This window comes from Periplaneta americana, chromosome 7 (genome assembly GCF_040183065.1).
Source record: "Periplaneta americana isolate PAMFEO1 chromosome 7, P.americana_PAMFEO1_priV1, whole genome shotgun sequence".
NCBI classification, from domain to species: Eukaryota; Metazoa; Arthropoda; class Insecta; order Blattodea; family Blattidae; genus Periplaneta; species Periplaneta americana.
This window is the reverse complement of record NC_091123.1, coordinates 136,520,992-136,546,890: the sequence shown is the minus strand read 5'-3', so window position 1 is coordinate 136,546,890 and position 25,899 is coordinate 136,520,992. Positions and strand designations below refer to the sequence as shown.

Below are 25,899 nucleotides of genomic sequence, written 5' to 3'. Positions count from 1 at the left end.
TATGTGGTTGGCAAATGTAATGTGAAACACGTATATGGTACCAAGAAGAGCCAGTGCAGCACTTAACAGTGATATGTATTTCAGCATAAATCCCATTATGTTTTATTAATTTCTCTGGGAAACTGCGTGATTCATAATATTACATTAAGATATAAACTCTGTTAAAATGGAAACATGTGACACTATTAGGAAAAAATTTAACTGTATTAACAAAAACGTTATTATTATTATTATTATTATTATTATTATTATTATCATTATTATTATTATATTACTACTACTACTACTACTACTACTACTACTACTACTACTACTACTACTACTACTACAACAGGTATGCTACAAGCAAAACTCAGCTCGGACTCCTCGCGGCGCGCATGCTATAACCCTCTTACTCCCCTGCAGTAGGCGTGAGAGCATGCTGGTAACGGGAACATACGTCATCTGCGCGAGACAGTCACGCCCGCTGGTTTCTGCGCACTGAGTTTTCCTTGTCGGATGCCTATACTACTACTACTACTACTACTGTTGTTGTTGTTTAGTCAACTGTTCGAAGACAGGTTGTAACCTCAAAAGTGACATCAATAAGGCATCACTCTTGAGGCAACTAAGCGAGGAGATAATGGGGTAGGATGGCCAGTTCCTTTCCCTCTCCATTGCATACATTGCTGACAAGTTAATATTATTTCATTAATGAACTTCAGATGTATACAAACAATTATTGTTCTTCCTCTGACATATATCGTCAAGTGAGATGTACTGCCTGATAACAGATGTACAGCCCTAGATACAAAAATGACCGATCTCCCTTAGCGTGAATTTGTCTAAGTCTACTTCGGGAAAAATGACCGATCACCCTTAGCGTGAATTTGTCTAAGTCTACTTCGGGCAGCGCCTGGTTCGTACCAGAGCAGTGTATATTGGAGAGTACCGCATTCTTTTGAACCGACAAATGCCGACGCGGCGGCCATATTTACTCCTGCGGAGACTCAGTACACCGCAAGACTTGCGTAGGAACACAGGTTTCTAGTGTTATATTTCATCGTTATCTTGAAGAATGCCATGTTGTTGTGCAGTTAATTAATGTGTAATCAATTGTCGTTGTACAAAATTAGAGTTAAGTCACAAATAAGGATTAATTTTCTCAACGACAATATTTTCACTGCGGGATAAAGCAAGGAGATGCACTGTCACCTTTCCTTCTGAACTGTGGTCTAGAATATCCCATTAGAAAAATTCAGGATAACAGAGAGGGTTTGCAATTGAACGGGTTACAGCTTCTTGTCTATGCGGATGACGTGAATATGTTAGGAGAAAATACACAAACGATTAGGGAAAACACGGGAATTTTACTTGAAGCAAGCAAAGCGATAGGTATGGAAGTAAATCCCGAAAAGACAAAGTATATGATTATGTCTCGTAACCAGAATATTATACGAAATGAACATATAAAAATTAGAAATGTATCCTTCAAAAAGGTGGAAAAATTAATATATCTTGGAGCAACAGTAACAAAATATAAATGGCACTCGAGAGGAAATTAAGCGCAGAATAAACATGGGAAATGCTTGTTATTATTCGGTTGAGAAGATTTTGTCATCTAGTCTGCTGTCAAAAAATTGGATTTATAAAACAATTATATTACCGGTTATTCTGTATGGTTGTGAAACTTGGACTCTCACTTTGAGAGAACAGAGATTAAGAGTGTTTGAGAATAAGATAATTAGGAAAATATTTGGGGCTAAAAGGGATGAAGTTACAGGAGAATGGAGAAAGTTACGCACTGTATTCTTCATCTAACTTAATTAGGAATATTAAATCCAGACGTTTGAGATGAGCAGGGCATGTAGCACGTATGGACGAATCCAGAAATGCATATAGAGTGTTAGTTGGGAGGCCGGAGGGAGAAAGACCTTTGGGAAGGCCGAGACATAGATGGGAGGATAATATTAAAATGGATTTGAGGTAGGTGGGACATGATGATAGAGACTGGATTAATCTTGCTCAGGACAGAGACAGATGGCGGGCTTATGTGAGCGGCAATGAACCTCCGGGTTTCTTAAAAGCCATAAGTAAGTATAATTACATAATATCCATAATTAAAAATATCAAGGTGGGCAAAAGCGGACGTTGGAAACCATTCCAAACTAGTATAATATTGGTAATAAAAACAGTTCTTGATTTTCAATAAAGTTGTCTTAATAAATCGAACTTCAAATATCTATGCTAGATAGATGCACGCAGGATGCGTTAGAAAATTTATTTTCTACTGTGCGTTCCTTAAATCCAATCCCGGATGCAATAGAATTCGAAACTGCATTAAGATTTTTCAGTTTTTCTAAAAAAAAAAACGAAGCATGGAAATTACGCAGTTTGCGATTCTGAACAATTAGTTGAGTTTCTAGGTACAGATGTAAGTAAACTCGAAACAGAAAAGTCTATTGAAGATATGTGTGAGCAAAAGGAAATTGATATAGGCTAAATTGTTATTTAACTGAAAATAGAAATATTGACTCGAGTGAACAACAAGCTCTTTACTATTTGTTGGGATCAGTTTTGTTCAAAGTAAAGGTTAATAAGTCATATAGTATTTGTGAAAACTCTTTTTTTCATCTCTAATAAGTGATAACAGGGATGAATCTATAAATTTTATTAGCACATTAGTGACTCTCAAGCCGTACAAGAAAATGTCACTTGTATACCCTCGTAAATTCGTGTTTAATATAATTCTAAATGCAGAAAAATGTGAAACGTTGGTAGAAAATGAGTAGACACTAAAGGATTTGAAGTCTTTACTCATTAACACTTCAACTCATACGTTCTCAACTTGTTATAATATATTTGAAAAAGTCTTATCACTGTATTTTAGGACTAGAATATATTTATTGTTAAGAAAATTGTCTGTTATAGCATATGTACTACAACGATTTGCTACATGTGGCAGTCGAAGTGTTGGTATGAGAATTGCACTAGAAAATTGCTGATGTTATCCCTATTGAAATGGACATAACATAATAAATAAAGAGTTATCTCTATGGGGTCATTTCACTATGACAATAATGTTTATTTCTTGTCTCCTTATTCAATAAACCACAACAACATGTATGATATCGCCTTTAGTCACCATCGTTCTAACATTACTGCTTATGCTTCTATGTCGAGCAAGGAGTAAATATGGCTGCCGCCGCTGAGAATGCGGTACTCTCTAATATACACTGCTCTGGTTCATACAACTAAGGAAAGGGTGTTTATTTTGCATCTAATTTACTCCTTGAATATTTCTCCTTATAGATTATTCATAACACTCGACCTTTAAATAGTAACCTCATTGTTTTATGTTTTGTTTCAGATAAGCCTTAATCGATCATGTATAATAAGATGTAAATTAACTTCTAATCTTAATTACTTATCACAATAAACAAATAAAATGAATAAACAACTATGTAGTGATACGCATACAATAATATGCTCTTTAATTACATGAAATTTTGAACAACTATATGAACTGGGCATCTTCAAACAATATCGGCAATATCTAAATTTTACATAAGATTTGGTACACATTAAATACATTTGTTAAAATGTTAAAAAAATATAGGGTCATTTTGGGAGATCTCGACACTTTTAAGAAAGCGAGCACTGTTCCTAGTGGAAAAATTCGAACTACATTAGATCTGTGTTGACTGTGTTTTCAATCTCTGTGTGAGTGAATCTCGTGACTTCAACTTGTGTTTTACGTTCACAGAAAACAATAAACACTATGAATGTGAGTTACACTTTTCTTTTCGGTCACGAAATGACGGGTTCGGAAGTAAAATATGGTAAGTGACGTTTTAGTGTTTTAAAATTACTAGATAGGTAAACATTTATACATGCAACAGTTAGTATGGTTACCAGGAAGGTAAAATATGTACACTTTTGCAATCTGTTGAGATGTTGGGAAACTAGGCCTAACTACTGCATTAGACGCAGAATGGAAGATACCATATTCATTCATTCAGTATTCTGCCAAGGGCAGGTCTTTCACTGTAAACCCAGCTTTTTCCTATCTTTCCTATTTTCTGCCTTCCTTTTCGTTTCTTCATATAATCCATATACCTTAATGTCGTCTATCATCTGATATCTTCTTCTGCCCCGAACTCTTCTCCCGTTCACCATTCCTTCCAGTGCATCCGTCAGTAGGCAGATTCTTCTCAGTCAGTGACCCAACTAATCCCCATTTCAGTTTGGTTGATAGGCTTTCCCCTCTACTCACACTCTTTACCATCCATGAAGGGGAAGATGCTACTGTCCATCTCACTAACGTTCGACTAATTGACTTTGAACAAAGTGAAAATTCTTACTGTTGAAAATGTTTACCGGTAATCTATATTTCGAGAGAATATACTAAGCGTTTATATTGTTGTTTATATCAACTGGCACATTAAAAAGCTACTGAGAGCAGAAACTAATTTTTCTTCACCGCTAGTTGCTACTCTACGCATACACAACGGGACAATCTGCACTGTGTCACTCCCCTCTGACTTCATAATACAAACTAACATCCCTTAATTTAATTAATTATTAGTTGAAAATATTGTAAGAACGGCATTAAAATATACTGAAACATATATAAGTGTTAAACATCTGTGTCACTGTATTTTATATCCACTTATGTACTTTATATAATATTTTATTTTCTTGTATGTAGAACTTGGGGGGTGCAGGTATAAGAGGTAACAGCTACCGTTCTGTTACTGACGGACTCTGGGCAAGTAGAAGGGGAAAGAAATGCCTTCGCTTCCTCTCAACTTGTATGAAATGTCGTTTAATTCCTTTTCCTCTTTCCGATCAGTTTCAGTATCATTCTTTCTTCACCCACTCCTTCCAACACAGCTTCATTTCTTATTCTGTCTGTCCACTTCACACGTTCCATTCTTCTCCAGATCCACATTTCAAATGCTTCTATTCGCTTCTCTTCACTTCGTCGTAATATCCATGTTTCTGCCTCATACAATGCCACACCCCATACAAAACACTTCTCTTCCTTAGTTCTTTCTCCAGAGGTCCGCAGAAAATGCTCCTTTTTCTATTACCCTAAAAGCTTCCTTGACCATTGCTATCCTCCTTTTGACTTTCTGGCTAATGTCTCTGAAAGGCTTAAAGAAGAAAAATGGTAGGCCTACCTATGTGTTATTTGTAAGAAAGACAATCCCGATGTTCTGTTTATTTTCGATAAATGATTTCCACTTTATTAATAGCTAAAATTATGCAAATAACCTAACTCAGAGTGATTAAGCAGTGTATGGAGAGCTGTTCTCTGATTCCGCGGCAAGTTAGAAAGTTGAACAGTTCGATGCCAGGTATTGTAGTATATGTATGATGTACACAAACACACTACCTAATCACAAGTTATGTTTATTTGATATCTTAAGAACTATTTGAGTTAGAAGATTGAAGCCTTTTGTTTTGTGTGTGTGTGTGTTTTTATTATTATTATTTAAAGAACATTACAGAAAATGTCGGTTTATTTCTGAGACATGCTGTATATGAATTGTACCTGATTGACGATCGCTTGGCGACGAAGTTTCGTATCTGAACTCTCGCACAAAAGCCGAAACTCGTAAGAGCTGTCCACTCTGGCCACACAGCGGTGACAGATGTTGGCCGGTAGACCATCTCCTTGCACCACCTGTAATCATGAAACTCAATAATGTGTAACAAAATCACTGTTCTACAGAAGTTGAGTGCACTGAAGTTAAACCAGGCAAGGAAAATCTTTGTCGTTTACTAAGCATATTGTTCAATGGGGGAAAAAAAAAATCATTCACTGTATAAGGAACATATCACCACGAAGAATGATCACCCAGTTCTAGAATGAAATTACAGTTGTGTCCGTTTGAATGTTTCATTTATTTATTTATTTATTTATTTATTTATGCATTTATTTATTTATTTATGCATTTATTTATTTATTTATTTATTTATTTATATATTTATTTATTTGTTTGTTTGTTAATTGTTTGATTATTTATTTATTTATTTATTTATTTATTTATTTATTTATTTATTTATTTATTTATTTATTTATTTATTTATTTATTTATTTATTTATTTATTTATTAGTTACTTATTTATTTATTTTTGGTTATAAGTAATTAATTTAGAACATGCTATATATTATTTTCTCTTCATATGAAGAGAATACGTTGTCCAATGAAAATATTCTGCATTGTATCAGGGATACATCGGCAAGTAGAATACAAAGTTTGATCCCTATTCTATAGTCCTGACTCACTTATAGTTGAAAAAAATTAATCTTACTTCATTTTTCCACACATGCCACTAGTAGATTGATGCACTTCTTCCAGCAATGTTCCAACATTTCCACAGCTTTCTGGAAGAAGGTTTGTCCAACCTTTGCAAACCACTGGTTTACGGACTGCATGACTTCATTACTGGATGAAAATTTCTTTCCACACAGATGTTCTTTGAGTTTTGGGAGTAGCCTGAAGTTGCTGGGTGCCAGATCTGGTGAATAGGGTGGATGGTTCAGCAATTCAAATCCCTGCTATTGAAATTGCAGCCATTGCAACTAAGGGCTTGCGACTTGGAGCTTTGTCTTGGTGGAAAAGAAAATTTCGCATCAACTTGCCATGACATTTCTCCTTGATAGCATCCCACAATTTTTCAATTAAATTTGCATAACAAAGGTCTGTTATTGTGGCTCCTTTCTGCAAATAGTCTGTCAAAATAACAACTTGGGCATCCCAAAAAACCAGAGAGCAAAACCTTGCCTGCTGATGGCTGTACCTTGAATTTTTAAGGGTCGGTGAACCCTTATGTTTCTACTCCATAGTTTGAATTTTGGTTTCAGGGTCATAGTGGTGAACCCATATCTCATCCATAGTCACATATCGTTCAAGAATTTTTTTGTTTGCTCTAAAATTAGCTAAATGCTGCTTGCAGAGCCCTGCTCTTTGTCGTTTTTGCGTCGGGGTCAACAATCGAGGCACCCACCTTGCAGTTACTTTTTTCATGCCAAAATATTGTTCACACTATAGTATGAGAAACCTGTTTCCTCTACTATATTCCTGATGGTGACTCGTCGATTTTGCAGCACTAAATCATGCACTATATTTATAGTTTTCTGGTGTTGTGACAGTTCTCGAAGGGCCGTCATCATGTTCATCTTCACACGATGTTCTCCCACATTTAACATTCAACACCACTTTTTACTGTACCATAAGATACAGTAGATTCTCCCAAGGTACCTGTTATATCTTGGTAAATTTTAGGTGGAGGCATTCGCTTCTTTTGCAGGTATTTAATCACAGCTCTTTGCCCGACAGTCAATATTTTTCTCCTGACGCAGCACCTCCGGCCACTCGAACACCTGCTACGAGTCAACGCGGACATGAACAGACTTCTAACTTGGCATGTAGTCATCAGACATTTCAGTCATTTGTGTACCACAAAATAGAAACTTTAGTTCAACTAGAAAGAGGTCAGGGCTACAGTTTAAGGATCAACCCTCTTACGTCACCCAGTTTCGGAAATGTACCTATGTGTTGGTTTCAACGTTTTATTTTTGTTTCGATTTACAAATAGTAAGGATCTATAATAATAGACGTAATTAATAAAGGGGATTCAATGTACGATTCTGTTCATATGAAGAGAATACGTCATTGAGTGAAAAAATTCTGCACTGTATGAGGGCATCAGCAAGCAGAATATGTCACCCAATTTCGAGAATAAACCTATGTTTGTGTTGGTTTGAATATTTTATGTTTGTTTCGGTTTATAAATGCTGCTCTTTCATTGTGTCATATCCTGAAAAGTTATGAATCAGTATGTAATAATATTATTACATACTTCTTACTTTCGCCTAAGACTGAATGTAGTGACAATCGTAGAAGATATTTGGTGCACTACATCATCACTAGTTTCTGCAAGGCTGGTGAGCATGAATTAGTCTATAATAGAATTACGGTAAGATCTCAGGGCATAGGAAATTTCTCCAAAGAAACGTAGCCAAAACAGTTAAAACATGAATTCCATTTGGGTTCATCAGAATTTGAACCAAACCTTCTGGCGTGAGAAGACAACGCTTTAAGTTTCTGATTAACTGTCTGTATATAGACATCCATGCGTAGATTTTCAACAATACATATGCAGTATTAATGATACTTCCGCAGCTTGTTTCCTCTCTGATATAGTTTAAAAATAACAAGGAAACAACATTCTAAAACATATGTCACAGAACACTGGATGTTTGTGAATCACATCCTGCAAAGGAGCGGCTTGACAAGCAGGAAATTTGATAAGCTTTTAATCATTTTGTAAGTTACTCTAATAATATGTAATTATGTATTAATATTATTAATAAATTATATATAATTCATTACCCCTGGTTTCTTTTTAACTTAAAATGGCATCAGCACCATTATTAGGACGATCCACTAGACCCAATGATCCACTAGATTGGCTCATGCTGTCTTTGGAAGTAAAGCTAAAGCCAACATTCTCATATCAACTCCATGTAAAACTATGTAATCATTAATTTAAACTGATTAACCGTTCGGCAATCCCTGAAATGACGAGGGAAGGAGTTCCATAGGCAACAAACTGACACGAGAAGCCGAGGCTCATAATGGGTTGTTGTGCTGATTATTATTATTATTATTATTATTATTATTATTATTATTATTATTATTATTATTATTATTATTATAAGCATATCTATCTTCGAGCCCCTTCGAAAGGTTTAAGATTTCAAAAACTTTTTTATACCTATAAGCCTAAATCTCTCTCTCCAGTTGTCAGATGCATGAAAGCTGCCAATTTACATTATATTAATTCAGATCCGTTTAATGTATAGTTTGTTGTTTGGCTATTATTACATTCATTTTAGCTTCATTTGCGTTGCTTTTAGCTTTTCTGTATCATGTATTTTTGTAATTATCTATTCAATTTGTCATTATTGCTTATTTGTATTTCTCTGGAAGTTTAATAATTATTTGTATGCACTGTATGGTTATTCCTGTACACTGTATTTCATCTCATTGCCATTTTCTATCATTCACTCTCATCATCATTTGTTGTTTTGTTTTGTTTTGTTTTGTTTTTGTCATCCGTGCTAAACTGTAATTGGCCTTGTGCTGTTGTTTTGCACGTTAATATTCTAAATAAATAAATAAATTATTATTATTATTATACTAATAATTGTGTTCAGCGTCCCTTTTAATTACTAAGGCATCAAGCACGGTGTTATAATTTTATACTACGGTCAGTACCATGATAATTAGTCTGCAGTAAGCGGCGGCTCGTTATAAGTGGAACCACAGCCCTCTCTATAGGCCTATTGGTATCACGTAAGAGTAATTCCTAAAAGACTAATTTGGCCGTCTCTTCAGTGTTGCCAACTAATACTATATATCACCAAAAGAGGACAAAATCACACAATACTATGTACTATTATAATTACTATGTACTATTATATCATAATATTAATACTCGATCACAACGCGATAACACGCTAGAAATTCCACTTCACACATCATCTCTGTATTCCTCATCTTTCACTGTTGCTACCTCTCGTCACTGGAACTCTCTGCCGCCTGAAGTCAAGGGCTGCCGAACATTGAAATCTTTCAAATCCAAGTTAGAAAATTATCTTATGACGAGTTGCCAAACTAACTTACTATTATGACAAGTGTTGTATTGCATGTTTCCACGTATTCACATTTTTTTATGTTCTAGTGATATTTAACTTATTTTATATTTTTGTTTTCATATTTTCCGATAATGGTATATCTCTAATGTGATAAGTTGAGCTATATATAATCATAATTTTCCTTACTGTGTGTACTTAAAAATATTGTATTCATTGTATGCTTTGTACTGCACTATTTTATTACTACTATTAGTATTATTATTACTATTAGGCCTGTTACTATTATTATTATTATTATTATTATTATTACTATTCTTATTTATTATTATTATTATTATTATTATTATTATTATTATTATTATTATTATCAATAATTGTCTTATTTTTTTATACTTTGTATGCCTCATTTATTTTTGACCTGCTGTTCACATTTTATTATGCTTTTTTCTTTCTTTCTTTCTTTCTCTATGTCATATATTATGTCTAATTTCTTCTTACTTGTTGTTTACATGTTATTATTATTATCTTATTCAATTTTGTGTGTAAAATTGTAGTGTACTTTGTAAATTTGTAGTGTTTTTGTAATGCAGTTTTTACTCCTGGTTGAGTGTTAGAGAAGGCCGTATGGCCTTAACTCTGCCAGGTTAAATAAATTATTATTATTATTATTATTATTATTATTATAGTAATAATAATAATAATAATATAGTATTAACAATAACGATGTCTTGCTTATTTACCACATCTCATCTTTATGTTGGGGTGGTGTTTCCTAAAAGGTTCAATAATTTCTGAAAGAGTGCATTTTTCTTCTGGACCTCTCGCACATTATGTTAGTAGTTAGTAGATTAGTGTATGATCTAATATTAAAATATATTTTATCTGACAACATAAATTCATTGCATTGATTAAATAGTTTACGAATTACGAGACCTAATCTAAAAATGTATTTTGTTTGATCACGTAAAATGATTAGTATGAATTCCGAAAACGAATGCCACTTTAAAATGTATGCTTTAGAATATTTACTCCATTACTGTAATAAACATCTAAAGACGAAAGAAATTAATTAAAATGTGAAATGGTATTTCTATCGAATACCCAAGGGCATGTATCACACGAAATATGTTATATTTATTTACACTTAATCTATTTGACTCTCATCTTGAAATTGTAACCACAACACAAAGCAACACATACAATAACTATTATGTATTAATATTAATACTGATATTAATTAATTATTAGTATGCATTATTTTAATGTACCGAAGTACATATGATATTTCCATGCAGATATTCTGCGTCATCATACGATGAAAGAGTAATGGAACGGAGAAAAATTCTCTCCGGCGCCGGGATTTGAACCCGGGTTTTCAGCTCTACGTGCTGATGCTTTATCCACAAGCCACACCGGATGCCATCCCGGCGTCGGACAGAACTGCCTCTGATTAAGTTCCAACTCTAGGGTTCCCTCTAGTGACCGCCCTCTGCACTAGTCATAGGTGTCTATGAACATAGGACCGAAGTCCACACATGTGCTGAGGTGCATTCGTTATGAGTGACTAGTTGGCCGATGTATTATTTTAATGTACCGAAGTACATATGATATTTCCATGCAGATATTCTGCGTCATCATACGATGAAAGAGTAATGGAACGGAGAAAAATTCTCTCCGGCGCCGGGATTTGAGCCCGGGTTTTCAGCTCTACGTGCTGATGCTTTATCCACTAAGCCACACCGGATACCATCCCGGCGTCGTACAGAACTGCCAGAGGCAGTCATAATCCACTAGCATATGTAGTAATGGGGGGGGGGGGGGAATGGTTAGGTTTCACCCTTAGGGTATTAAGTAAGCTGACCCGGACTATAGAGAGGGCTATGGTTTTTATCCTTTAGCCGTTTTTAGTATTCTATTAATTGAATGCTTGAAAGGAACATGATATCACTTCCTTACATGAGATAGCGACATTGGCCCTCTTATCTAAGAGAATACAAGATATGGTATTGATAACATTCATATCGTAAGCCCAGTTCGAGCTGACTATCATTGATTGCACACAGCGTTACACTTCCATACAATATCACTAAGGCAAAAGTATATTATAAATGAATACGTGTAGCCTAAACCGTGATGTGATCACGGCCTGAACATGTTTCTTGAAGTTAGGTCTACTTCTGCTTCTATCCCCAGTATTTATGCGCAGAAGTAGCCCTACACTATCGTCTTGGTATCTGCAGTTCCGAGGTATTTGTGATGAACAAAGCTGGGTCATTCAATACAACATTTTAAGAATATGCCAGCGATGCCATGAATTTTTTGGGCTTTTAATATAATAATATTATTAAACTGCCAACCACCATATCATTAATATTTTAGTCATACGGACGACTGAAAAATGGGTGGCAGTTACACGTTATCCATCATTTAAAATATTCTAGACACCCTATATGAAGTGTCATCGAAACTAAACAGACGCCATTGTAAACCTGAATAACCATATTTTAATACCTTAAAGACTAATCCGAATAATATTAAGGCATGCTCATAAAAACACCTCATTGAAAAAAAGAAATAGTTTTATATTTGAATGCAACAAATTAAATTCATGCAAATTTCATTCGTATTAAAGAAAATCTTATTCCTAATCCATCTCCCAAGTTTTATTACTTTATCTCAAAAAAAGCTGTGAATAATTAAATTAATAAAATTATTAATTTTTATTCCGACGCGCCGGTTGAAAATCGCTTGCTATGTGTGGCGGTCGCAGCGTTAGCGAGACTTCATAACGGTGAGTAATCTCAAACGTCCGTCTCCCTGACCTTGATCGCGCAACATTCTGTACGACGGTAGAGCCTATCTGCTCAGCTCCTTTCTTCCGGTGAGTTATTTGTATTAAAAACTGACATGATATTTAAATCAACTTTCTGAAATTTTGACAGTGGAATCAATATACCCAAAAGAATTAAACACATGTTTTTTCCTCTGTAAAAATGAATTGCTTTTTGTGTTCTATATTTTTTTAAATTATTTTACGGTGGGTAACTATTTAAAAAATTATATATATATATATATATATATATATATATTTCATTTTAAGGGCATTTATAAACAAGGCTCTCCTTTTTCGAATTGCATTGAAATCACTTTTCCATCTTCCTTTACACAGTAAGAAAACTTCAATGAATGAAACCGTGTGCTTTGTTAAAACAATATTTTAAATTCTGATTGCTGCCAAACTATGAAAGATATAAATATAGTATTGCTTGAAATTCATATTTAGAACAAACAAAATTACCTACTACAATATTTTTAACTTTTGAGACATCATGGTTCAAAAACATACTTTTTTGCATGGAATGACGCAGCTAAGTTTGTGAGCATTTTTTTCTCTCATCAGTATACAGTCCACCAACACTCCTCAAAATTCCACATTCATTATTATTTACGTCTCGAAATTAAGGGCATCAGTTGTGTTTGAGTGACGCAGAATCAATCGTCCACTACTATGGATGTTCCTCGGAGTTTGTCTAAAGGTTGTCAGGTGGCAGTGGTGGTCGGTTCTAGACTAATCATAGATCTTTGCATAAAAACACCGGACCCACTCCCAGGTTCTTGCATGCCTGATGGGTACAGTAGTGGGAAAGAAAAAAAACCGGACCGACCCTTGTAGCTGATTTTAGATCCTTGTTCACAGTGACAGTTACCTGTCTATCGTGCTAAGACTTTCGTGGTTCGAATCCTGCCTGGGAAGGGAACTTTTTTTTGTTCCTTATTTAAAATTATTCCCAATACTTTTTGATTGCAACGATATTTTACTATTTAATTAACTTATTATTTCCAGAACATGAATTTTACCGGCTTATTTTATAATGGCTTTCGAAATGGGCTACGTCAGCAGTCGAAACTACAATTTCAATAGATTACTCGCTGTCTTGTGAATGCGGGCGTGGCATGCGCAGTGGCTCATTTCGGGGACTTTGATTATTCCGTCGGTCTGGTTTTTTTTTTGCCACTGCTGTACATGACTCATGTAGATCTGTGAGGTACGGCAGAGCAGCTCCAGAGGTCGGCTTAGTTGGGCAACACAATCGGCACAGAAATAGTGTCATTACGGGTGTACAAAAAGCCTGCTTGGGTTGAATTACTCCATGCTCCACCCAATAATCACGTCTGTATCAGTCTGTACCTCTGTGCGCACATGGTGGATTTCGATCGCATACTTGGCTATAATCCTCAGATATTTTAATCTTTTATTGATCGTATTTTACTCTGCGTAAAAACTGCTTGAGGCATCACTGTTTGTTTGGGGCTATAATGCCACATACAGGGCATATATGCATAACTCATTTATTAGCGGATGTGAATCTAGTAGAGAGTGACGGATAATGGATAATATACAGAGTGGGAGTGAAATAACCCTGCAGTTTTTCAGAGCGAATAGCTCCTGTAACAAAAAAAAGTGTAATACCATAGAGGTGGAAAGTTCATAGTTTTCTCAGAATTTTTGACATGTTTAACAACCACTTATTCGGTAACTATTGCGAGTAAAATCGTGATTTTCGCCCATATCGATAGAAAATCTAATAAAGAATCATGTATCCCTCTGGCCTGTTTCAATAGCATGGACGGTTTTCGTGTAAATTTAATTTAAAAACCACTAATTTGAAGCCACTGAATGATGCGACCATCTTGCAACATTCTAGCCAGAGAGGGAAGTGGGAGGTAGTTCACTTATGGAGACCTCTTACATCTGTATTACGAGAAGAAAAGGAGTGTGTTAGCAGCGATGTTACCACCCTGCTGAAACTTTCTAATTAACCGTGCATTTAATCACAAAACGTAATATAGGTTTTCTATTCATTTAAGTGTATTTTATCGTTCCTTTCAATCTGCAGGATTATTTCACTTCCATCCTGTATACAATACAAGCAGAGTCGGAAAATTCGCAAAATCTATAATAAAATGTTATTTTATTTTATTAAGACTGTTAATTGAATATACGCAGAATAAATATGGGAAATGCCTGTTATTATTCGGTTGAAAAGTTTTTATCATACAGTCTGTTCTCAAAAATATTGAAAATTAGAATTTATAAAACAGCTATATTACCAGTTCTGTATGGTTGTGAAACTTGGACGCTCACTTTGAGAGAGGAACAGAGGTCAAGGGTGTTTGAGAATAAAGTGCTTAGGAAAATATTTTAGGCTAAGAGGGATGAAGTTACAGGAGAATGGAGAGAACTACACAACGCAGAACTGCACGCATTGTATTCTTCACCTGACATAATTAGAAACATTAAGTCCAGACTTTGAGATGGGCAGGCCATGTAGCACGTATGGGCAAATCCTGAAATGCGTACCAGAGTGTTAGTTGGGAGGCCGGAGGTAAAAAGACCTCTGAGGAGGCACAGATGGGAGGATAATATTAAAATGTATTTGAGGAAAGTGGGATAATATGATGGTAGGGACTGGATTAATCTTGCAAAGAATAGGGACCGAAGCGGGCTTATGTGAGGGCGGCAATGAACCTCTAAAAGCCATTTGTAAGTAAATAAGTTCAATTGAATATTCTGTTCACGGAATACCTTGGCAAATATCACTCGTGGATTCATCTTTTCAGATAATTTCCTTCGTGCTTCTCTTCGCTCCTGTGAAATTATCGACAAGATGAAACTCACTCGTATTTTTTTAAGTAGGTTATTTTACGAAGCTTTATCAACATCTTAGGTTATTTAGCGTCTGAATGAGATGAAGGTGGTAATGCCGGTGAAATGAGTCCGGGGTCCAGCAACGATAGTTACCCAGCATTTGCTCATATTGGGATGAGGGAAAACCCCGGAAAAAACCTCAACCAGATAACTTGCCCCGACCTGGTTTCGCGGCCAGACGCGCTACCCGTTACTCCACAGGTGTGGACTAACTCAATCTTGGTATTACTTATGATAATTACATTTTTAAGGATTTTATTATTATTTAATGGAATGTGAATATGATTGAAAGATAAATATATTGAATGCTATTTATGCATTTCATTATTAATTATTACTTTTCCTTTATGTATTTATTTACTTACTTATTTATTTATTTATTTATTTATTTATTTATTTATTTATTTATTTATTTATTTATTTATTTATTTATTTATTTATTTATTTATTTATTAGCCTACCCGTGCGCTCCACTGCACCGTTAGAAATAAATATAAAGTAATTACATAATTAAAATAAGACATCTAGTCCAGGGAACATTCGTGTTTGACAGAAGAATAAATCGTTTAATATGTTACTTAATTTAAATTGTATTTAAAAAATTAAAATGCGATCATTTTGATCCAGAGAGACACTCATTTGGTGCAATGATAATTCCTTGAACATGTTTCTTAATTGTTATTACATGCAACCATAGTTTAATGAAGACTGACATATTTTAGTTTTAATGTGTATACTTTATATTACTTGCTATATGTTTCCATTGAATTATGGTAATAACTTAATTTTAACCCTTGTTTTCTACGTCTTCAGTAAATGGCGCTTGGCCCACTATGGTTCTGAACCCTTCAAATAACTTAAATAGTGATACAGCATATAGGCCTATAGTGATATGTAATTATATTTATTTCTTTCGAAAATGTAAGAATTCACGACCTCCTATGTACCATTGCCATGGAATGAATAAATATGTTTTTTCTTCCTACTCAAAAATGTTATATTTTGCACATAGGAGTTACTGCAGGAACAACAACGCTATAATCTGAGACGGTGGCAGTGTATTGTATTGTTACTTTAAAAGTCTTGTATATCCTTAAATATCAGTCGTATCAAAATTTGTCAAAGAATAAAACTTATCGGAAATCATTTTTAAAGAAACTTTTGTTATGTAACATTATACACAGAAATCAATAATAAGCGAGATATTTCGATTTATTTAATTCAGGCCCACTTATAACCTCCCTTTTAAATAACGTATTTTGAATGCCATATAGCCTAAAATCTAAGTTACAACGAACTTAATTTATATTCCAATTTTCATCGAAATCCGTTGAGCCGTTATCGCGTGAAAAGGTAACAAACATCCAGACAGACAGACATACAAACAAAAATTTCAAAAAAGCGATTTTCGGTTTCAGGATGGTTAATTATACATGTTAACACCAATTATTTTTGGAAAATCGAAAATTACCAGAAAAATTTTGGCTACAGATTTATTATTAGTGTAGATTTATTTTATTTTTTTTTAATATATACTGCATATCTGTGCAAGTATTTAGAATGGAATTAGGCTGTGTTTCATTTGAATTGGTTTGTTGGAGAGGCATTACTATGGGTCTGTGATGAGAGAAATAAGAAATATACAGTAATTCATACAAGGCAGTAAGTTTATCCCTCTAATAAACATCATAGCAATGTATAAGTCTGATCTGTTGTTAAGTGAGGTCAGAATCGTAGCAGGCTTCGGCACGAATCGAAGTCACGTGATTATCATGGTCTAGTCATGGCCATTTTGACAATCGCCTAATATAAATACATGTTCAAAGTTCTAAAAAAGAAAGGAATAGCTACATTAAACTTATGTTAAACGTGCATTTATATATAAACTTGTTCAATGTTGGCCATGTTATGACTAAGAATGTGACGTCGCCCGTAGCTTGTCTTTCTCGTTAGCCACGGGTCAGAATTGTGGCTAACGAGGAAGACAGGCTTCGCCACGAATTGGAGTCACGTGGTTATCATGGTCTAGTCATGGCCCTCTTGACAATCGTCTAATATAAATACATGTTCAAAGTTCTAAAAAAAAAAACAACGGGATTGCTATATTAAACTCCTGTTAAACGTGCATTTATATATAAACTCGTTCAATGTTGGCCATGGTATGACTAAGAATGTGACGTCGCCCGTAGCTTGTCTTTCTCGTTAGCCACGGATCAGAATCGTGACTAACGAGAAAGACAGGCTTCGGCACGAATTGAAGTCACGTGGTTATCAAGTTATCATAGTCTAGTCATGGCCCCCTTGACAATCGTCTAATATAAATACATGTTCAAAGTTCTAAAAAACAATGGGATTGCTATATTAAACTCTTGTTAAACGTGCATTTATATATAAACTCGTTCAATGTTGGCCATGTTATGACTACGAATGTGACGTCGCGCCATAGCCTGTCTTTCTCGTTAACCACGGTCAGAATAGTGTGACGTAACTAATTGCCGTTGCTAAGCAACTGATGTCAGATATTGACATTTTACTAATTTAACTTTCGAGCATAAGCGTTTCACGTTAAAAAAAGACGGTGCATTTTTCTGTCATATAGTAGCATATTATTTAAAGCTGTACCTGAAAAAAGTGAATTGTGGCTATACTAACCTTAATGGCCGCGCATCTCATTATGCGTGACGACAATGGAGCAGATCTTCCAAGCTTAATTTCCGAGTCGAAAATGTCCACAAATAATCCCTCCTTTGAGAGGCACAAGCGACACATTTTGTTCCTCTGCGCTGCTGTAGGCATAATTGCATTTTTCGGTGAAGCGTTTGAACACGTTATATGCCTGCCATTCCTGGAAGGCAAAGAAGAATCCATGCGTGATAAGCTGGAGCTGATACTCAAACAGTGCGGCAACCTCGATGCGAGCTCCTCGGGCTGCCTGCAAGCTATCAGGCGTTATCTCGCTCGGACACCATTCTTTGTGACGTTTCACACCTACTTGAGATAATGTAAGAGATTTCTAGAAGTCCATCGATAATCTCAAGGTGCAGCTCTAAAGCTACGTGGCAAACATGATCATGGATTTGAACTTCGCCTACAAGGTCAATAGTTGAACTTCTGAACGTCAGATCAGCATTATTTTAGGGATATTTCTTAATCTATCTAATAATTATAAAGATAAAGCAGTTCAGCACCTCAGTTGGTAGAGCAACTAACTACAGATTGGAACCCTCATTAATAGGGTAGTACCATTTGGAAAATATACTATAGCAGGGGCGATTTCTCAGGGCATGCTATGCTTGCTGCGCAAGCCCAATATTTTCGTATAATGTGTATTTCTCAAAATGGCGTTACGTACATTAAAATTTATTTTGATTTTTGAAATATTGTATAGGCGTAATACCATCCGCAGGTTGCACACCGCAAGTATCGCAACGCTTGCTCGTTTCTTGGAGCTACAGGAAAGACGTAGAAATAGCGAGAATATGATGCGCGCGCAAGTGCCTTCCTTCTTAGTCCGTCCTAGGCACACATGCTTCTGTTATATGTTGTTTGAAGCTCTGGTCGAGAGCTACACCAACGTCTATTTAACGTTACACAGAGCAGTATTGACAGCGAGAATGTGCTGTGCAATGTAATTGTATGAGTGGAATGCATGTGTTAGCTGCTGCATGTATTATTAATTCTTAAACATTAATTTGAAGTATTGCAATGAGTTCAGAATTATGTGTCATTGAAACCTTATTATTAAATCCATTTTTCCGAAGGACTATTCATGAGAAGACAGACGTTATAGAGAATATGTGCAGCTGAATACAACAAAGTGCATTGGTTAGCAGGGTCGAAAAAACTAAATAAACTATTTTGTTGGCCATGTTTGTTATATCATATCGAACTTCTACATCTGATAAGCGAATATGATCCATGACTCATAATGATTTCATAATTATAAAATAAATTATTTATGTGGATCTGATTATTTTTATTAATTATGAATTATTATATCCTCCCAACTTCCCCTATGAATATACGAGCAAGCCTGACTTTCGTGACTAGCATTCGCCCCTGTACTATAGAATTTTTCACAAATTTTTCACAATTATCTTTTACACATATCATACACATACACATGGATGGGCAACACGTGCTCACAAAGTGCTAAAAAAACCTTGACAAAGAGAAAGACAGACGGAGCCAGCCGCAGCAGTTACAAGTTGTTTGTAGTTTCGCTGCAAAAGCAGTTCACTGCCACTGTGTGCTCTGGCGGCTCATGCAGGTGGTCGTGATTCTACTCCATGATTTGAATTTCAGAATGACGCTGGTACAATAATTATAGTAATTTTAAACAGACTGTACCTAAGCTCACATAACAAAATTATATTATTTCCTAGCTTTGTAAATTAGTTTAGTACTGGAAACACAAACTGAATACAACCTTTTCAAGATTCAACAAACATAACTGCAACACTTATTATTTATTATTACACTGTTTGTTAATATTTCTTATTATAAGTCTTATTTGAAAAATAGAACGCGAGAATTTTCAAGTCTTTATACATTAAAGAGTATTCCTCTGTTCTCAGAAAGGTAAAGTCTGTATTTGCAAACAATCACAAATTCAAGGAAGTATTTTTCACATGTCACTGCAGATGAAATACAATAAACTTACTTCTGAGCTCTTTCTGTACATTGAGACCTTTTACACTTCTTTCTTGTATTAAACTCTGACTCAAGCATATATGGAACCAAGGAGTATATTTGGAAATTCTGACTTAAGCAGCATTACGAACAGTTCGATCTTTACTAAAACCTTCACTGTGTTTATTTGTAACATAAAATCTGCAGTGCTTAGGAAAAATGGCATAAGTCAGTTTTCACAAAGATTTTTTATTAATTTATTGACAACTTACGGGACAGCTGCTCGCTTGGGAAAAGAGACATAAGTATTTCTCCCATTACAATAATTCATACAGAAGAAAATCAAATCGACATAAATCAATGTGAAGACAGTTTTTTTTCTTCTCCTGTAAAATTAACATTTTTGACTTGTTCCACTTTTCCCGAGCACTACAAAAATGTCATGCGTAAGAAAGTGTAATAGAACATAATACAGTGAAACTTCCCTTAACGGACACTTCCCAATAGCGGACTCCTCTCAATAGCGGACATTGTAAAATTCCCCTGCAAAATAACATTGGCCCTTATGATAAAATTCTTCGAAGTAGCGGACATTCTCAATAACGGACGCGGACACTGAAATGTATCTCCCAACAGCAATTAAAACTTCCAAATAACGGACAGCATGAAAGAAAAATAAGAAAAAGACGGTTGTAAATTAAACGGAATTCTTTGCATTTGAACTTTCTTGTACTTTATTGAAGGTAAGCAGCACAGTTGTTAGTTGTGATACTGTACGTGAGCAGTCCGTACTTTCTTAGTTTGTCAAGTTGAGTGTTCGGAAGTCAGTCACATTAAAAATGTCACAAAAACGTAAACGTTTGTCACTAAAAGAGAAAGTGGATATTGTAAAGCATAGTGAGAAGGAGAAATTAAGTGTTCGTGAACTGGCCACAAAGTTTAATGTGGGAAAAACGCAGGTTAGTGAAATTTTGAAAAAAAGGATGTTATTTTAAAATCATACACTGAGAATGCAAATGAGAACACAAAAAAAGCTTTTCCTAAAACTGAGGGGCTTGCCATTGACAATTTAACATATGAATGGTTCTGCCGTGCTAGAGTAAATAAGATGCCTTTATCTGGGACCTTGATTAGAGAGAAAGCCTTAGAAAATAAAAAAGAGTTGGGCTATTCTAATTTTAAAGCTTCGGGTGGTTGGCTAGACAAGTTTCGGTCACGACACAATATTTCCTACAAAAGTGTATGTGGTGAATCTGCTTCTGTTGATCCAGAAATTGCATCTGACTGGAAAAGTAAACTTATTGATATTTGTGAAGGGTGAATATGTATGAAAAATTGTAATGTACTGTATACAGTACATACTAACGATTTTCTACATAGCGGACACTTCTCAATAACGGACATTTAATTTTTCCCCGGCGGTGTCCCCTATTGGGAAGTTTCACTGTACAAGCTTTACCTCCCTTCATAATAAAAAATCTTTCTCTTTCGACCCATTATTAAAGGGAAATGATCTGGGGATTATATTCTTTTTCACTTAAAACGAGCCGCCACTTACTGCAGACGCGAGAAAACTTGTATACAGACACTACAGTACAGAGTCCGTTCTACCTGCACTGAGGTTGTGTTCACACTTCGAGAGCACGAGTTGCCCACCCATGCACATACACATATTTACACATATCATATCTACAGCAGACAGTCAGTATTGCTGTTGCATTTGCATTATATTATACTACACCACAATACATAAGTTTTTATGCGTATTCCACTCACTGAATGCCTTTTCAAAATCAAAGTCCTTGCGAGATAGCCCTTCAAGAAGAGTGCTAACTCTTTCTACAGAGAGGCGGTTTCTGATTTGTCTGTTCATGCAACTAAATCCTCGCTCACAACAAACGGTGTGCAGGGGAAGAGTAGTACAGTAGTGTATTCTATAATTTGAATATTAGAAATTAATGCAAAAACATGTCTTTTAAAATCCAACTAGGAGTGTAGTTCATCACGTTTTATGACCCCTGTGGTCTGTACGTGTCACCAAAAGGGAACAGAGGTTCAGACATGATGTCTGCAAACCTTAAACAGGTCGGAAAGACATCAGAAGAACAACATACTTTTTTTCCGACTCTCATCTATATATCTACAAATTGAAAGCTTTTTGTGTAAAAAATTGGTGCATTTTTGCGTATTCTGTTTTAAAGTACGTCGCATTTCTCGACCTCGAGTAGCAAAAGGCGATAAAAACGACTGTACAGTCCACGTCACCGTTTTTGGCATGTGAAATTAGTAATGGGAACGTTAAGTGCTAGTGTCTTACCTTTACCGTAGTCAGTCTGACAACTGTGTTTGGCAAAGAGCTGATGTGACGTGTATAGGAAGTGGTACCATTCTCAGCTGCACTAGCAACATGCTCACAAATTAGGCATTATACTCTAGGACACACGCCAAAAACGTTGGCGCCAGCTGTAACTTCCTTCAGACCTGATGTACATTATAGTGTACATTGTTTTTTTTTCTTTTTTGGGATGTCTTCGATACTTTTAAATATTTTGAAAAATTCAATTTGTAGAAATGGAGAATATTATTTTTTAAAAATTTCTATACCTGAATTAAAAATAAAATTTAAAATTTTGGGGTCCCAGGGGTCAAAATTGTCCCCAAATTTTTATTTTATGTGAAGACTTGATTTGGGATTTTTGGATCCCCAGAATGATTATGTGACCACTTTTTTTTTCAGTTTTTTTAACATAAATTCCGGACTGAAGGGGCTAAACCCTGCTTTTACTACACACTTCTAGATTACTCGTGATCGTATTGTTATCTGAGGTCTAGAAATTTTAAAAAGATAAAATGACATTATAAGCTTCAATTCACATGATAGTTCAGAAGCATTCAGTAAGAGGTTATAATAAGTTATTCTGAAGTTAGAAAGATCCTATATTAAAATTAAAAGTTGAAAACAACGTGTCATACGCAGGAAGTTTGCAATTATAGTCCCGTCGCTCTAATTTCCGGCAGCCAATCGCGTTGCAGATCGGCTACATTTAAACGTGTGCGTCTTGTGATTCTCTGATGAAGACGTTATCCATTTCTTAAGGTTCGATAAATACTTAATATAATCGCCCGCCATTTTGTCTCTTTCGTTGGCGTTAGCAGAAAGCACACGAAGACGTTATTTGCCGCTCAATTATTTGCTGAATTACAGTGCGTTTGATTTATTATCATAGAAGCTACGACATGATAATGTTTAACGGTGTGGCAAATAGATTCCTCGTATGGTAGCTCGGCAACGAAAGAACAAAAATGGCGAACGATACTACCTACCTAGACTTTATAGAGCCTTCACTTTCTAAGACATAAGCAAAGAGGAGGTGTCACGCCGGGAATAACAACGTCGCGACTATAGTTATATTTCCGCAAAACTTTAAAATAAAAACTGCGCAAAATGTATTATTTTTGTGGCTCAATAAATAATTAAAAACAAAGCAACACAGAGTCTTCAAGCAGATAGTATAGTATGTGACTTATTCATTCATTTCCATAAAATAATTTATTACGCCGCATAGAAAATCTTGTAAAATATATTCATTGAATAAATAATATGCATTATCGTTTACATAAACATAACTTGACTTTTCCTAATCAAATCATAATAATTAATTGATTATATAAATTTTCTGTATAAAGAATAAAGTATAATAAAATACAATATTATTTTTCCTAAAATATGTAGCATGTAATTTACGCGATCAACCCCGCACGCAGTAGGTCTGTATCTTGAGCGTTAGCTACCCTTAGATTGGAAGGGAGTGGTACCTACTGCGCATTTGTTACACTGATATATACATTCTAACTATAACACATCAGTTTTACCATAGTCTAATATATACAGTCACGAAGCTCTGTATGTAGCAAATATGCATCCATAGATAGTTGCTAACCACTAGGATCGCTACTATCACCCCATTACAGACAATGCGAAATAGTAGCGGCACAGTCTATTGTTCCTAGTACCCTCAACAACTCAAGGTTCGTGACTGTATACTAGATTATGGTTTTACTGTATTAATACTGGGTGTTCATTTCAAAGTGTATTACGTCACTGTTGATGAGTCAGCGATTTGAAGCGAGTTTCAGCTTTTGTGTCAGAGAAGTTGCCTATTAATCAAGGCGTTCGATCTGAACTTGAGAACGTGTACGGTATAACTTGAACGTCGAAGCAACAGATGGCGGTCTGTAGGCTACGGTCTATGTGCTACCATAACCTCTTTCGAACTGTGTGTTGCACAGGCAAGTCGTACATCGGTTGCGTACGGCAACATTCCACAATACAAATCAGATGCTCCGTGTCCATGTTGACCGTCGAAGTTAATGTCAACAAATACGTAAGTAATCGTCTTAACCCTCTCCACATATCCCGATAGTAAGAAAAAACTCACCTCAGTACATGTTTCCAAACAGTTCACATTCCTGCCACTACCGGCGTTACCGTACGTATCGGTAAGTACTCTTCTGAATGAACCCCGTACTTGCTAGGCAACTTCTCTGGCAGATAAGTAATACACCTCTGCGGAAGTGTAGGAAGATTGAATTCTCTAGGCTCATCGGCTAGCCACATGACGGCATACAGCGATCCATGACACACTTTTAACTGAACACGCAGTATTTCATGTCATCAAAACGTATACAAATAATGGTGGATCTTCACATTTCAACGAACCAGTCAGTAGATCTAAATAAATGATGTCTAATGACAGAAGTTCCAATAAAATAAATCCAATGACATCAGTCTAACACTTTTGGTCTAATTGATAATACATGCATTTAATAAAAATCTACGTCCTGTTTTGTGATGTCCAATATTGTTATGCAAGTCTTAAGACAAAAGATAAAGATATGTGTTGTACTTACTTTTTATTAGCGTCCTCCTCTTACGAGGTTTCAGCTTCAAATAATAAATAACGAAAACAAATACAGTATATGGATGAGTAGGCGTACATTACGATAGAGGAAGTTTTATTACCACAAACAGGAAGCTGATGATGCAAACCGAGTCTCTGTGGATTTCTCCTAAAGCATGGAGGATAAACTGAAGACAACAAATTTACGTATGAAATCTTCATACAGCATATTTCAGTATTTAAAAACGTTTCTAAGTAGGCCTGAAACTCCAATGATTGGGAAAATGTCTTTTATCACTGGATTGACATATTATACCTATATATTTAAGTGCGTGTCTAGTTTCGTGGTATTTAGGAGTTATAGAGCCAATTTTTATTTTTCTTATTTACGCTTTTGCTGCCTGTTTTAAGAATGCCGGTATGTGCTCTTTTTTTCTGTTTTGTCTTTTTTGCCTTTAAAAATAATTTAGAATTTGTCTACAATTTTTAAGTGATATTAACAACAAACATTCTATTGCCTTCAATTTACACTAAACTTACCATGCAAATTCGAAATGAGTCGGTGGAACAAGTGGACAGCTTTAAATACTTGGAATGTAGGCCTATTGTAAGTAGTAACATGAGTTGCTGTCAGGAAATCAAAAGGAGGATAGCAATGGCAAAGGAAGCTTTTAATAGAAGAACAAGCATCTTCTATAATCTCACACTTTCTATTCTGTATATGAATTCTTGACATTTCACAGTACTGTGTAAATATTTTAATACTATTAAATGGTAAACATATTACATTGTATAAAATATTATCGTTATAAAGGTATTAATTCTGTACATATTTCATATTTGCATTATATATATATATATATATATATATATATATATATATATATATATATATAGAGCATTTTATATGAATTGGACATGTTCTTTATTCTATGTTATAAAGCAAATGTAAGAATATTATGGAACGAATAAATCTGTCTGTCTGTCTATCTATCTATCTA

At 35.2% G+C, this 25,899-nt stretch overlaps 1 protein-coding gene across 2 annotated transcripts in view; it reads right to left on the bottom strand.

The window, feature by feature from the left end:
* LOC138703461 (uncharacterized) overlaps nucleotides 1-24,964 on the bottom strand; it is a 42,671-nt gene extending 17,707 nt beyond the window's left edge. The window contains exons 1-3 of one of the 2 annotated variants that reach the window (XM_069831341.1): nucleotides 24,909-24,964; nucleotides 18,018-18,210; nucleotides 5,540-5,671 (exon numbers count right to left, since the gene is read on the bottom strand). In XM_069831341.1, the coding sequence (XP_069687442.1) occupies nucleotides 5,540-5,671; nucleotides 18,018-18,161 (276 nt within the window). In that variant the 5' untranslated portion in view covers nucleotides 18,162-18,210; nucleotides 24,909-24,964. Of the gene's footprint in view, nucleotides 1-5,539; nucleotides 5,672-18,017; nucleotides 18,314-24,908 lie in introns of those variants that run through there. The other variant, XM_069831340.1, reaches the window with a different exon arrangement.
* Between the last annotated feature and the right edge of the window lie 935 nt (nucleotides 24,965-25,899).